This window comes from Triticum urartu, chromosome 5A, assembly GCF_056163025.1.
Source record: "Triticum urartu cultivar PI428250 chromosome 5A, HENAU_Tu73, whole genome shotgun sequence".
NCBI classification, from domain to species: Eukaryota; Viridiplantae; Streptophyta; class Magnoliopsida; order Poales; family Poaceae; genus Triticum; species Triticum urartu.
The window spans coordinates 537,154,476-537,168,330 of record NC_141877.1 but is presented as its reverse complement, the minus strand read 5'-3'; the positions used below and the strand labels follow the sequence as shown (position 1 = coordinate 537,168,330).

Below are 13,855 nucleotides of genomic sequence, written 5' to 3'. Positions count from 1 at the left end.
TTCCGAGAACGTTTGCTCCTGCACATAAATAACACCATGGTAATTCTGCTGAAAACAGCACCAGTCCGTGTTAGTTCCATTCAAATCATGCAAGTTAGAGTCCAAAACAAGGGCAAAAGTGTTTGGAAAAGTAGATACGTTGGAGACGTATCATGATGATACCAACGATCGAATCTCGGGCAAGTAACATACCGATGATAAAGGGAACAACGTATGTTGCTATGCGGTTTAACCGATAAAGATCTTCGTAGAATATGTAGGAACCAATATGAGCATCCAGGTTCCGCTATTGGTTATTGACCGGAAGTGAGTCTCGGTCATGTCTACATAGTTCTCGAATCGGTAGGGTCCGCACACTTAACGTTCGATGATGATCGGTATTATGAGTTTATGTGTTTTGATGTACCGAAGGTAGTTCAGAGTCCTGGATGTGATCATGGACATGACGAGGAGTCTCGAAATGGTCGAGACATGAAGATTGATATATTGGAAAGCTACGTTTGGACACCGGAATGATTTCGGATGAGTTCGGGCATTTACCGGAGTACCGGGGGTTACCGGAACTCCCCGGGGAGTTAATGGGCCATGGTGGGAGAGAGGAGGAGGCGGCCAAGTGGGAGGCGCGCGCCCCCCCAAGCCCAATCCGAATTGGGGGGGGCGGTCCCCCTTCCCTCCTTCTCCTTCTTCCTTCTTCTCCTACTCCTACTAGGAGTAGGGGGAAACCTACTCCTACTAGGAGTAGGAATCCCCCTTGGGGCGCGCCATAGAGAGGGCCGGCCCTCCCCTCCTCCACTTCTTTATATACGGGGGAGGGGGCACCCCATAGACACACAAGTTGACAGTTGTCTTAGCCATGTGCGGTGCCCCCCTCCACAGATTTCCACCTCGGTCATATCGTTGTAGAGCTTAGGCGAAGCCCTGCGTCGGTAACTTCATCATCATCGTCAACACGCTGCCGTGCTGACGAAACTCTCCCTCGGCCTCAGCTGGATCAAGAGTACGAGGGACATCACCGAGCTGAACGTGTGCAGATCGCGGAGGTGCCGTGTGTTCGGTACTTGGATCGGCTGGATCGCGAAGACGTTCGACTACATCAACCGTGTTACTAACGCTTCCGCTTTCGTTCTACGAGGGTACGTGGACACACTCTCCCCGCTCGTTGCTATGCTCTCCTAGATAGATCTTGCGTGATCGTAGATTTTTTTTTGAAATACTACGTTCCCCAACACTTTTCAATCCAGAACATAAGATGTAGCTTCTTTCCGATATATTCAGGTTGGTGGAAGTCATCAACTTTATATTCATACTAATTCATGTATTTTTTTACTGACGGTAACTATTTCATCTGATGTTACTGCTATCGTGTCACACAAAACAAGTACTCTGATGATGGCAAGAAGCATAATGTCAAATGAACTAGGTAATGTTGAGGTTGATGATAGCTTGCTTGTGCAAGTTTTTACAAGTTGTACATTATATGGATGAGATGATGAATGTGGTCTGAATAAATGTATGTCCAGTGTACAAAGCCATGAAACTGGATTCAGAAATAACAAATGGTCACTTCGACGAGGTGGTGGTGGGCACCGTGGCATGGACGACGGTGATCCCCTCGGCGGCGGCGATCTGCAGCAGGTCATGTTGGCTCTGCACCAGGCTCGCTGGCATGAATTGGCCCCCTTCCACCGCCCTACGCCCCACCAGCTCAGCGTTCACCTCCGCCGACGCTTACTGGCACACGAACTTCACCATCATTCACTTGCAGGAGATTAATGTGTTTGGTGGACTACATATTGGAAAAGTGTGTATTTTTGCAAGAGAACATATAATTGATGCAATATATATGAAGATGATCTGATATTTGGATTAAAGAGGCATACTGATTCATCTTTCAAAAAAATGCATACTGATTCACGAAGAATAATATTTCAAATTTTATGGATGTTTGATACAATGTATGTGAGAATAATATTTCAATTTTTCTGGATGTTTGATACAATGTACATTTGTGTCTAGAAGTGTGTTGCATATGCATGCTTACTGGTATGTGAAAGGATCGCATGATTTATATCATTTCGTATATTATGTCAGCAAAAACACATTGCGGTGTTTGCCCTCGGCTATGGTGATGTGCATTCCCTGGCACTGAGAATCAGCTTGGGACACTGTGGATGGGTGAAGACAGAGTGGGCGATACCATGAAGGGAAGGGGAGACAGCAGTGAGAGGAAGGTGCATGATGAATGCCATGACGCCGGGGGGAGCGGCAATGAGAAGTTGTGGAGGGGAGAGATGATGAAGGCAATGCCCGTGGCAAGGATTGCAAGCCGATGGAATGAGATGTGAGTTAGCGTTGTGTCATACTAAGAGAGAGTGAATTGTACTTTCTAAGATGAGGAGAAAATGTGTGTGTTTGTCTTTTTAGGGAAAACGGCTATTTCCTATAATAGTCATTTTTGAAAGTCATTTTTGAAGAATAATTACCAGCAAATGATTTACAAGTGAGCATACAGTTTATTGAGATTGGGATGCGACTCACTCTACAAAGTATCATGATGCCACTAACTCCGACTAAAAACGGTCACCTGCTTGCATCTAGAACCAATGAATATATATGGGAAACATTTGGGACCGGGGCACCGGCCGAAGCTTCAGCCGGTCTAGTCCACGCGCGCGCGATGCGATCCACTCACGAGCAACCACGTGGTGTGATGGACCCGAGACGACTAGTCCTCCTTCCTTTTCTCTTCTTCCTCTCGCGCATCTCTCTCTTTCTCTCTCCCCGCTGCCATGGTCAACGCATCGTCCCGCGCCGCAGGCCTCCACTACTAGGGAAAAGCCTAGCAGTAGCGCGGGTTTTGGGTGTATCAGTAGCGCGGGCGCTCGCGCTACTGATACGGCGCCACAGCTAACTTGTAGCAGTAGCGCGTGTTGACACACGCTACTGCTATACATGGTTAGCTGTAGCGTGCGTTGCAGTACAACGCTGCTGCTAATTATGTGTAGCGGGTCTTATACCCCGCGCTACTACTATTACTTTCAAAAGCAAAAAAAATATCTCGATCCCGTGCATGTTGTCAATGGCGGCAGTTGTTCGATCCAGCGATGGTTGGGGTCGCCGAAGGCATGAACGAGCAACGGCAGACCAGATCCGGCGGTGGCTGTTGGAGGAGGGCCTGTTTCCATGGAAGTGCAAGGCAGTGGCGTGGGGCTCCTCTTCCCGACCATGCCAGATATGGTCGTCCATGGCGACTACCTGCACGGGCATGGACATGGGATTGTGAGTCAAACCAGAGGGAGAGAGAGAGAGAAAACCAAGGGAGATAGGAAGGATATGGAGGGAGTAGCGGGGCTGGTCACCGGTGGTTAGGTCTCCGGCGTGGTGGCGCGAGGCGGCGGCTTCCTAGACGCCGGTGGAAGACCGGCGAGCCCCTAGAGGCCGGTGGCGTGAGGCGGTGCCCTCTTTCGGTGCCATGGAGGAGGAGGGGCGCATGGGCAAGAGGTCAATGTGAGAACGTATGGAGAGAGAGAGGAGGGAGTGGCGGAAGAGAGGAGGGATTTGGGGAAGGGGAGGACGGGTGGGGAAAAGGTGGTGGGTGCGGATTAGCAGTAGCACGGTACGTAAAACGCGCTGCTGCTAAGAAACTAGCAGCAGCGCGCTTTCGGTACAAGCGCTACTGCTAACCGGGACCAAAAGTGTGCCCGATTTGAAAATTAGCAGCAGCGACCTCAGAAAAACCGCGCTACTGCTACAGCTATAGCAGTAGCGTGGCTCGCGGCTCCGCGCTGCTACTAAATGGAGTTGGGTGGGTACTACCGGTCGATATTTATAGCAGCGCGGGTTATGCCGAGCGCGCTACTGCTAAGCACTTATCAGTAGCGGGTTTTCCACACCCGCGCTACTGCTAATTAGCAGCAGCGCTCCTTTTTGAGCCGCGCTGCTGCTAAGGTTCTGTGTATAGGGTTTTCCCTAGTAGTGCTCCCAGGCGCGCCGCCGTTCAGCAGATCTGGCCGCCCTCGACCAGATCTACGCAGATCCGCGTGCATCGGGGCTCTCCCTACCTCGCCGGACCCGGCCACGCCGGAGCTGCAACCAGCCATGGCAGGACTGCACCTCGCGGCGCAAATTTGCTGGAACCTCGATGTCACGGCGAGATAACGGATGATCATTTTTTTGCTACAACTGTGTTTTGGTTTTGCTACTACTATAGAGATTTTTTGCTGGAACCGATGGTATTTTTTGCTTCAATCAGAGATGTGCGGTAGCTGGGGAGGCTGGGGAGGCTGGCGAGTGCTGCAACCGTTGACAGGAAAGCTTCAACCCAAGATTAAAAACGCTACAACCTTTGATGAAAAAAGCTTCAACCAAACGATAGAGAAAAGCTTTCACCCAAACGCTGCTCAAAAAGGAAAAAGTTTCAATCGTTTACAGAAATGCTTCCACCGTAGAGGGGAAAAGCTTCAACCATTGAGATAAAAGCTACAACCGTATCGATTTTTTGCTACTACCGTCTGTGTTTTTGCTCCATCCATTCATGCGGCCATGGTGCTTTTTTACGACTGAGGTGTGACCGGCGACGATGAGGACGGCATTTTTGTTGCAACATCCTCGTTTTTTGCTATCATTGGCGCTGTGTTTTGCTACATCCGATTAACATTTTTGCTACAATGACGACGCCGATGGATTTTTTTTGCCGCAACCGTTGTCTTCATTTGCTACGACTGACACGGGAAAATGCTACCACGGGGCATCTCTGTTTTTTGCTGAAACCAATCATCGATGAGGCGGAGCTGCATCCATGGCACTCCGATGAGCAGCGGGAGCAGCAAGCGGTCGGGGCGAGCTGAGTCCCGAAGCGCGGGGCGGCTCCGACGGGCGGCCGGGGCGGCGAGCGGACTGGACGAGCTGAGTCGCGGAGCTGCATCCATGGCGCTCCGACGGGCGGCCGAGGCGGCGAGCGGTCAGCTCCAACCGGCGGCCGGGGCGGCGAGCGGCCGGGGCGAGCTGAGTGCCGGAGCGTGGGGCGGCCCCAACGGGCAATCGGCACGGCGAGCGCTCGGGGAGACGAGGACAAGGTAAAAAAATAGCAGAGGAGCTCGGATCTGACGGTGTTGCATAGTAGATCGGGCGGCTGGGAGCAGACCGGCCGAAACATTCGACCGGTGCGCCGGCGCCTAGCAGTGCCCAATATATATTGTCTTAATTTTTTAATATGTGTTTATATATTCACTTTTGTAGATTAGAGATAACAATTGATGGCTTATTCTTTTAATATGTATATTTTTATATACTTTTTGCAACATACGAGAGAGATGGAGATGCATTATGTCATCGTTCAAAAAGAATCCCTCGAAAAGGTGTCGAGGCAATGTCCTTGGAAGGGGCCAAAAATTCACTGAGTTTTATACAAAAATATAAGTATGTATATGCAATCAAAACAAAAATTAAATGGCCCGTGACAACACACGAGCATTTTACTAGTAATTGTTGGAACCATCTTAAAATCTCTCTAGGATGAAATATGAATCAACAACGCATGGTCAGTATGACAATTGTCCCGTGTCAAACGTATGATCTGAAGTGTTTCCCAATAAAGAAATCGGTCAGAGCAAATTAATCAGTGCCTGAACTTCCTGGGTGTCATTCTGCGGAAATAATTTATTGATTGACCCAGCCAAGTTTGGAACCAAATTATCCAAGGGCGACGTATTATCCTGCCTTAATTAATGTAGACGTATATATAGCACCTAATAATCTTCAGAACTAATTGGCATTTATCTCCTACTTAATTAAGAATTTAGCCCTCTCTATATTGATCGGTTCACCACAACCATCACATCGCACGTTCTTCTCACGTTAGCCGCCCGGCAGAGTTACCTCCATCGACTAAGCAAGCAGTAAAGAGCTGACGAAAATGAGAGGGATTTATGCCATGACCTTCTTATTCCTGGGATGGCTCATGGTCACCGCCCAGTGTTAGTACTACATTACTAGGGAAAAGCCTAGCAGCAGCGCGGGTTTTAAGCCTATCAGCAGCGCGGGTGCCCGCGCTACCAATAAGGCGCTATAGCTAATAGTTAGTAGTAGCGCGGGTACCCGCGCTACTACTAACTTTGTTAGTAGTAACGTGTGTGACACCCGCGCTACTGCTATTACAGAACCAACCGCGCTACTACTAACGAACTAGTAGTAGCGTGCTTATAATACCAGCACTACTAGTATTCAAACTACTAGTAGCGCTCGATTTGTTCCCACGCTACTACTAACTATTTAGGATTTAAAAAAAATCAACCAATTTCATTTTATGCATACAATTCCGAGAAACAATAGTGATGGAAAAATGTCACTATCACACAGTTGCCATATTCCTTATTATTGATTCTACTATCACACAGTTGCCATATCTGCTACCACACAGTTTCTCATTCTACATGTCCTCACTCCAATAGTAAGAAAAATGAAAAGGAAAAATAGAGCTAATCTGCCATTGAAATGTCCTTATTCCTGAGTAATATTCAATGAAATGGTGCAATTGCACTACAGTCTCATGGATTCACTCTGCCGCTTCAATATCTCATTATCCTGCAGCGATAGAAATGAGCATCAGCAAGGCATATAGATATAATGAATAAATGGAGAGGAAGCATAATCTCAGACGATACAGGAGAAAAGGACTAAGATTCTGATACAATGCGAATATGCACTGTAAGTACACATATGTTTCAGTTACAAAAAGATATTCAGTTAAAAAGTGACAAATAACTGAATGAAACTCAGACTATATATTTCAGTTACAAAAAATATTTTAGCTTAGGAATGCAGTGTATAAATCAGACTAAATAGATAACACTACCGAAGCTTAAATTTTAAATGTGCAGTTTAAGTACGAGCACCTACCAACTGAATATAGCTAGCTAGCATAAATGTCAATTGGCGCATGATTTTTCTTAGTGCATTTGCACTAGGAAACTAGTCCTAACAAATCAATATTTTGATCAGCATTATCCTACAGACCCTGTGTAGCAGAGTTGATGATCTTATTATCCTACAGACCCATCACTCAAGTGCATAACTAACAGTAGTAACCATCAACAGTACAGACATATGTAATAACATTACTAACTCAAAGAAGATGCTAGGGGTTCATTAAGAATGCTAAATATCTCTAAGTTACCAAAGCTAGTGAGAATGATCTCAAATTCGTAAACCCACTTCATTTATCTTGTTCCGACTTGTGAATGGCGACTGAATTTGTTTTAGACAGTAAGTAAGGTTGGTAACGGTGCAGCAGAGTGGCAGGATTCAGATACTATTGCAGAAAGAATGGTGGTGGTAATGCAGGAACAGAAGGCGACACATCTCTAGGAGGAAGCTTAGAGGCACAAAAGTCAATAGGCCAATTCAGTCGAGGAATCTGGGCTCTAGGGGTGACTACGTCCAGTTCAGGCAACTTCATCATCCAAGACGACATGTACGCGCACAACTCCCAACCCGCCGCCTCACCTAGGAGGAGAAGCCAAGAGCGCGGAGAGAATCAACACCCCGGCGGAACAGAGTAAGTCGAGAAGGGAGCACCCACCTCAGTTCTCGGCGATGGCGTCAATGCGCCACCCTGAGGCGGCGGCGGCCGATCTCCCAATGCATCTGGCAAAGGAAAAGGCGACGGACGACGAGGGCGGACTCGCCGCGTGCCGGCGCACGGAGGGGCCGCTGGCAACGGACGGGCAGCTCATGCAGGAGAGCGCCATGGGCCCTCCCTCGCTCGCTCGGTGGCCGTCTCTGTCCCTGCCATGACCACCAACTAGCAGTAGTAGCAATCCATCAGACCGGCAATCAAATACGAAATAGAACTGGGATCAACCTCTGGATCACCTGCAGAGTGCTCAGAACTGTTCCCTCCTTTACCTGAACCCAAATGCACCATCAATCATATTTCCAAGATCCATAAAAACAGAAGTAGGTCTGACTTATGAACCCATGGCAATCTGACTTATGATGTTCAATTTTCAATATCAAATGGATAAGTTCAGTCTTCGAACAAAAAAAGCATAAGTTTCAGAAGAATCGAATCTATATAGCATTAGTTACATACTAGGTTCTTTTGGTGTCATGCCACGACTGAATAAAAGAAAATGTTTCTTTAACCCAAGAAAATGGCAGAATTTCCATGGCACGTGTCTACAGACTAGTTATGCGCTGGGGTGTTCTTCTCATGTCAGGAAATAGCATAATTGTGTAGTATGGTTTTTCTGAATCAAGATGTGATTGATTTCTGAATCAAGGTATACACAAATTGGCAATACTTATGATAGAAGGAAAGCAACCTGCTGGTGAATGAGTTTAGAAATTTTTCTACGGATGAGAAACAAGCGAACAGAAGCAAAAAGAAAACAAGCGACTCAGACATGTTGCCATGTTGGTGATTACACAGCCACCATATGCCAATGATGCTAACATGTCTAGTGTGGTACACAGGAAAGCGGCTTTAGCACTTTACTAACACATGACATGGCGAGGAATCCAAAAATGCACGAGCAAGAAAGAGACAACGTACTAGTAGCACTCAAATGATTCTCGCTAAAGAGCAGCGAACCCTGGATAACACGGAACGACAACATCTACAACCCATTCATCATCAGTGAAGTAAATGGGTGTGTATCAGACTATCAGGGCAGAATTTGACCCAACAATTTATTGCGGTGCACTGAACCTTAAAAATGTTAGCTAGCCAGCTAGAGGGAAGTAAAACTAAAGTGTTGCTGAGTCAATCCAAGTGCAACGGCCAAGAAATCTGCAATAAGTACAGAATTAATTGATGGTTGGAGTCAATGTATTTGTTACCAAAAAATAATACTTCCTCCGTCCCAAAATAAGTGACTCAACTTTATACTAGCTTTAGTACAAAGTTAGTACAAAGTCGAGTCACTTATTTTGTGACTGAGGGAGTACATCCAGGCTACTTGGGTCCATTGATGTACGTATTTGTTACCAACAAGAAGCTACGTGAGCTGCTGATGCGTTTGACACAGCAGAAGAGAAACCAAAAAAATAAGGCACCCTCCGTTTCACCCAAACTAGATGGATCCCAAAGTGTGCGTGGGCGGCCAAATCTGAACGAAGGAAGAGATGCCACCTCGGGTTACGTTACAGGCGGATTAATTGGAGCAGATGGTGGTGATGTTGAGCAGCTTCTCCTTGGCTGGCAGATGGGAGCAGCTTCTCCACGGCCCCCTTCACCAGATCGGATCAGAGCAACCTGCACACACAAAAAAAAGCTCACGAATCAGGTATGGAGATGAAGAAGAAGACCTCCATGGGTGGAATTGTGGAAGAGAGCAGATGGGATCCGGAAGGCACTCCTCCTCTGGTTGCGGGCGTCGGATCCGGAAGCCCCACTGTGGGCATGGTGGATCCGGCCGGTCTGGGGCCTTCCCTTTGGAGGGAAAGTGAGGGGCAGAGGAGAGGGTGGGTAGAGGTCGCCGGCGGGGATTGGGGAGTCGGCGGAGTGCGGCGGCGTTTGGGTAGGAAAAATAGGGGCTTCTAGTGTTTCAGGCGCGAGGAGGGATGGAGAGCCTGGCCGGATCTGGTCTAGTCGATCTGGGAGGGGAGGGGAGAGGGCACCGGTGGTGGGGGAAGAGGAGGTCACCGGCGGCGGGGTTGGGTGGGAGGAGGCGAAGAGGAGTGGGGTGGAAGGGGGGTTCGTCATTGATATTTTCGTTTTGTTTCGTTTTGCGTCGACAGACGAACGGGAAACCGGCGCAGGAGGGGATACGGAGGTACATAGTAGTAGCGCGGGTATATAACACGGGCTACTGCTATTCACTATTCATTTAGTACTAGCAAGCTTGCACGTGCAAATGCACGTCTCAACTAATATACAAGTATGTATGAGCATAACATGCGTATAAAGATAGTTTGGTTGCATAGAAAATATTGCAAATCAAGAAAAGACAAATAAGACTGTTTTTGCATATATAACCTTTTTATATTTAGAGATAGAAGACAAACACGTCAATTTTTGTGTCCATTCCCTAGTTCAGACACGTACAATGTTCAGAAAGGCACATGCATTAAGTACCATGCAAATCTATATAGATAGGGTTTGACGATAATGGGTCGGTGGATACCGATCGAGAGTTTTATGACGACGAAAAATATATATTTTACATGCCTTTGCATATATTTGTTACCAACCCAAAGAGCATATAATAAAACTGAAAAGATAATGAGTCCATTTGTGCTGTCACGGAGCTTATTTTTTTCAGTCTCCAAAACATATTGCATCGCAAAATTCATGTTTATAAATAAATAGCCGCAACATATGGCAAATACAGTAAACAATCCATGGAGATGAAAAATAAATTTTGATTAAAAAAACTACAGTATGACTACCGATGCGTAGATATCAAGTTGTAAATCTGAACCTTGAATTGCCGCACTTCAGAACCAGAAGTAATATATGATTGCTGTAGTTAAAAGCTATAACAAAGGACATCATGCACAATTTCTAAAGCGATATCCCCAACAACAGATAGGAAAGTTATTTGCTAGTATATTGTAAATCTGAACTGAAGGGGAAAAGACTTATATATCTCATTACTAGCAATTACAAGAGACATACATAAGATTCTCCATTTCAAGAACAAATGAAGTCATTACAGTTAAGGAAAATCCATAAATATCTGGTTGTGTCATTTGCTGAATAGTAGTGGTAACTTGTGCTTCTCTTAGGCATGCTGCTCTACCACCTGTCGTCCAGGCCTCGCTTCTCCTAGATCATGATCCCCTTGTACATTGGTGTAGGTCCTTTTGTGCCTGCTCCTGTCCACCCTTCCTATGTTTGATGTACCTCCATATGGCCCACTCTGGCCCAGCTTGTAATGTCCAGAATATTGATCCATTTAATCGTTCAGGTAGGCGATCGCCCCTGAGTATGTTTTAGCACGAATAGGATGAAGACAATATAGAAGACTCGCGGGTATTAGATCAAAGGTGACCACCTCAGCTTGTGTGATACATGGATAACAATAACCTGAAAATAAAAGCATATGCATATGAATATGGACAGCAATAACCTCTGATAGGAGGTAGGACAACACTTAACCATGCATTGCAGCGAAACCTGTATCAGGCCATTGTCCACTCATTACTATAAACGATAGCTTGATTGTACAGAATTAGCTCACGAAAAGCAAGATGGCAGCAATGGAAATAAAGTTGTATCACTTCACATACACCAAAAGAAACAGAAATAAGTAAGGAGAACAAATTCAGTTGGCTGAACAGATCAAGCAGAGATGGGGCCTAGTATTTTAGCTCACCTACTTCTGGCCAGTACCCCCACAGATGCAGCAAAGAGCCCTGACGCTCCTCCTGTTCTCCAAGCAGTAAGCCCGAGACTGACAGCAGCGACACACAGAAGGACCTGTGTATGGCAAAGAAAGTGAGTAAAGCAGCCTGGACATTGGCCTGCGCCAACCCAACCAAAGAAATGTGGCCAGCGAATCAAGGCAGAACGAACAGTGAGCTTCTTTTACTGATAAGTTAGATTGAACACCCTTAAGAAACAATCTTAAAAATCATATCGAAGCAATAAAGGGAAGTGGTTCAGTACTGGCTTCTATCCAATGAAACTGTAAACAGGGGAATACATTGGCTTTATGTGAAAACTAAAATGAAGGCACAACATGCAAGGTTTTGATACTGAACAAACTATAGTAACGATCTGCTGATTAGGACAGGTATCGATATAAAATGCTTATCTATTCCATGAAACCCTAAAGGTACTGCCGCCACCAGTGGCAGGATAATGTTGGTTGAGTAGAGTGTGATTCTAATGATGGCCAAAAAAACAGGGAAGAATAGAAGAGAAGGCAATTGACGAAAAGTTTGTAACCTGACTGACAAAATAAGACACATGGATGCTTATGAGATAATGGGCTACATGAACTTTGCTTGAGAAATTTGTATAGCTGAAGGGATTTGTTATCCAAATATAACATAAATGAAGTTGTCATGCACTTTAAATTACGATCAAATAAAAGTAAAGCGTAGATGAAGCTGAAATGAAGACGTCAACAACTCATAATAAATTATCTTCCATTGGACCATATTCTTGATTAAAAATACAGAAGTCCAACCACATACAGTTTTTATTTAGCTACCAGTTTCAAGAATGTGCTCCTAATTTGCTGTATATCCCAGCTTCTTGTCTTGTTTATGTATTGTCAATGCAAAAATCTACGAGCAATCAAAGAAGTTTAACAAAAAAGAATGAAGCAATCCACTAACTTTTATGGACAGGGAACAACAAAATGAAGACAGGATATCAAACCTGTGTTATCATATATCAATCCGAGACGAAAATCACAATGATGTAGTATTGCCCATTTAAATAATTAAGGTAACATGTTGGTGGTCTAACCAGATGAAGTTTGCGAGGCAGATGATGTAGGCAATTGGACATTCACCCCGGCAGTTGCTGCTTTCCTTGCGAGTCGGGCCATCTTCTGTTTGTGTATGTACTCAGCTCGCCGCTCGTCGGATAGTCCAGCATACCAACTTTGTGGACTTCTTTTTTTGCCTGCAATATTGTTTTGGTGAAGATGAGCAGTACCCGCGGAGCTTGCCGCCGTACATACTGCAACTGTCATGTAGGAGGAGATTCAGATATGTACAAGTGATGCATCAATGCATTAGGACACAAAATGGGAGCACATACCATCTATATGTGTGTTGGTGATGTTGCTCAAAGGGACAAATTGCTCAGACCCCACAGAAGAAGCATGTTCTTGTGATACCCGGGCATGGTTAACACTTTGTACGGCTGCAGTCTTCTTCTCACGCCGGGCGACACGACGCTTCTCGAGGAGCTCTGCTTTCTTTTCATCAGACAATCTGATGTACCATGATTGGTTACCTTTCTGTCGAGCAGCAGAACTACTCTCTGCATTTGCATTTAGAGGTGAGTTTGTTACATCCAGTGACGGGGCACGTTCGCTTGAGGCAAACCGACGTGCATTTGGATTTTTCTTCCCCATCTGAAAACACAAATGTTTGAGAAATGACAAAGAATCAAGGGATTTCTGAAGAACTTTATTGTTTGTAAACAAACTGCAAGGTCAGATGGAAAGCCAAATATCAAATCATCATTGAAAATAGTACATATAGGTTACCACTCTAGGAAAAATAACAGCGTACATGATCTATGAACAGATTCAGAGAATTAAAACATGACAAAAAATCGTAGATATTGGCTGTGGGGTGTACCTTCAAGTGATCAGAGAAGGTTTACGCAACAATACACATGGTGTGGAGCACCTATATCTCGTATACTAACTTCACACCTCACTACTTCTCTGAAATACAACCAAAGAAAATTTTAAGTCGAAGTATCTTATCAAATCTGAAATTTTCAGCATGAAAATACTACTAAGATCGCTATTAAAAAAATTAAGACGAAGTGTATTGACAAAACTGCAATTTACAGCATGAAAAGACTACTAACATCACTCCCGCTGCACCTATCTGCAAATCCGACAGGAACAAAAATCAGAATGGTACACTACCAATACAGATGATGTGGATATTCTTCATCTCGTATACTAACTTCACACCTCAATATTTCTCTGGAATACAACCATAGAAAATATTAAGTCAAAGTATCTTATCAAATCTGAAATCTTCAGCATGAAAATACTACTAAGATCACTATTAAAAAAAATTAAGCCGAAGTTTCTTGCCAAACCTGCAATTTACAGCACGAAAAGACTACTAAATCAGAGTTGGAAAGACAAATATGAAATCACCGTTGAATAGGTTAGTTTGGGTTCCTTCCAATGTTGATCCGCCACTC

At 45.2% G+C, this 13,855-nt stretch overlaps 1 protein-coding gene and 1 long non-coding RNA gene across 2 annotated transcripts; both read right to left on the bottom strand.

The window, feature by feature from the left end:
- Nucleotides 1-6,333: 6,333 nt before the first annotated feature.
- On the bottom strand, nucleotides 6,334-9,763 carry LOC125510356 (uncharacterized). The gene is made up of 3 exons (XR_007284559.2): nucleotides 9,134-9,763; nucleotides 7,580-7,905; nucleotides 6,334-6,582 (listed from the first exon to the last, which is right to left on the bottom strand). It is a non-coding gene; the product is annotated as an uncharacterized LOC125510356 (long non-coding RNA).
- A 978-nt stretch (nucleotides 9,764-10,741) lies between these two features.
- LOC125510355 (uncharacterized) lies at nucleotides 10,742-13,533 on the bottom strand. The gene is made up of 6 exons (XM_087523341.1): nucleotides 13,508-13,533; nucleotides 13,270-13,358; nucleotides 12,722-13,040; nucleotides 12,425-12,646; nucleotides 11,322-11,425; nucleotides 10,742-11,032 (listed from the first exon to the last, which is right to left on the bottom strand). The coding sequence occupies exons 3-5, from the start codon at nucleotides 13,038-13,040 to the stop codon at nucleotides 11,322-11,324; spliced, it is 645 nt and encodes a 214-aa protein (XP_087379467.1). The 5' UTR covers nucleotides 13,270-13,358; nucleotides 13,508-13,533; the 3' UTR covers nucleotides 10,742-11,032.
- Nucleotides 13,534-13,855: the final 322 nt, after the last annotated feature.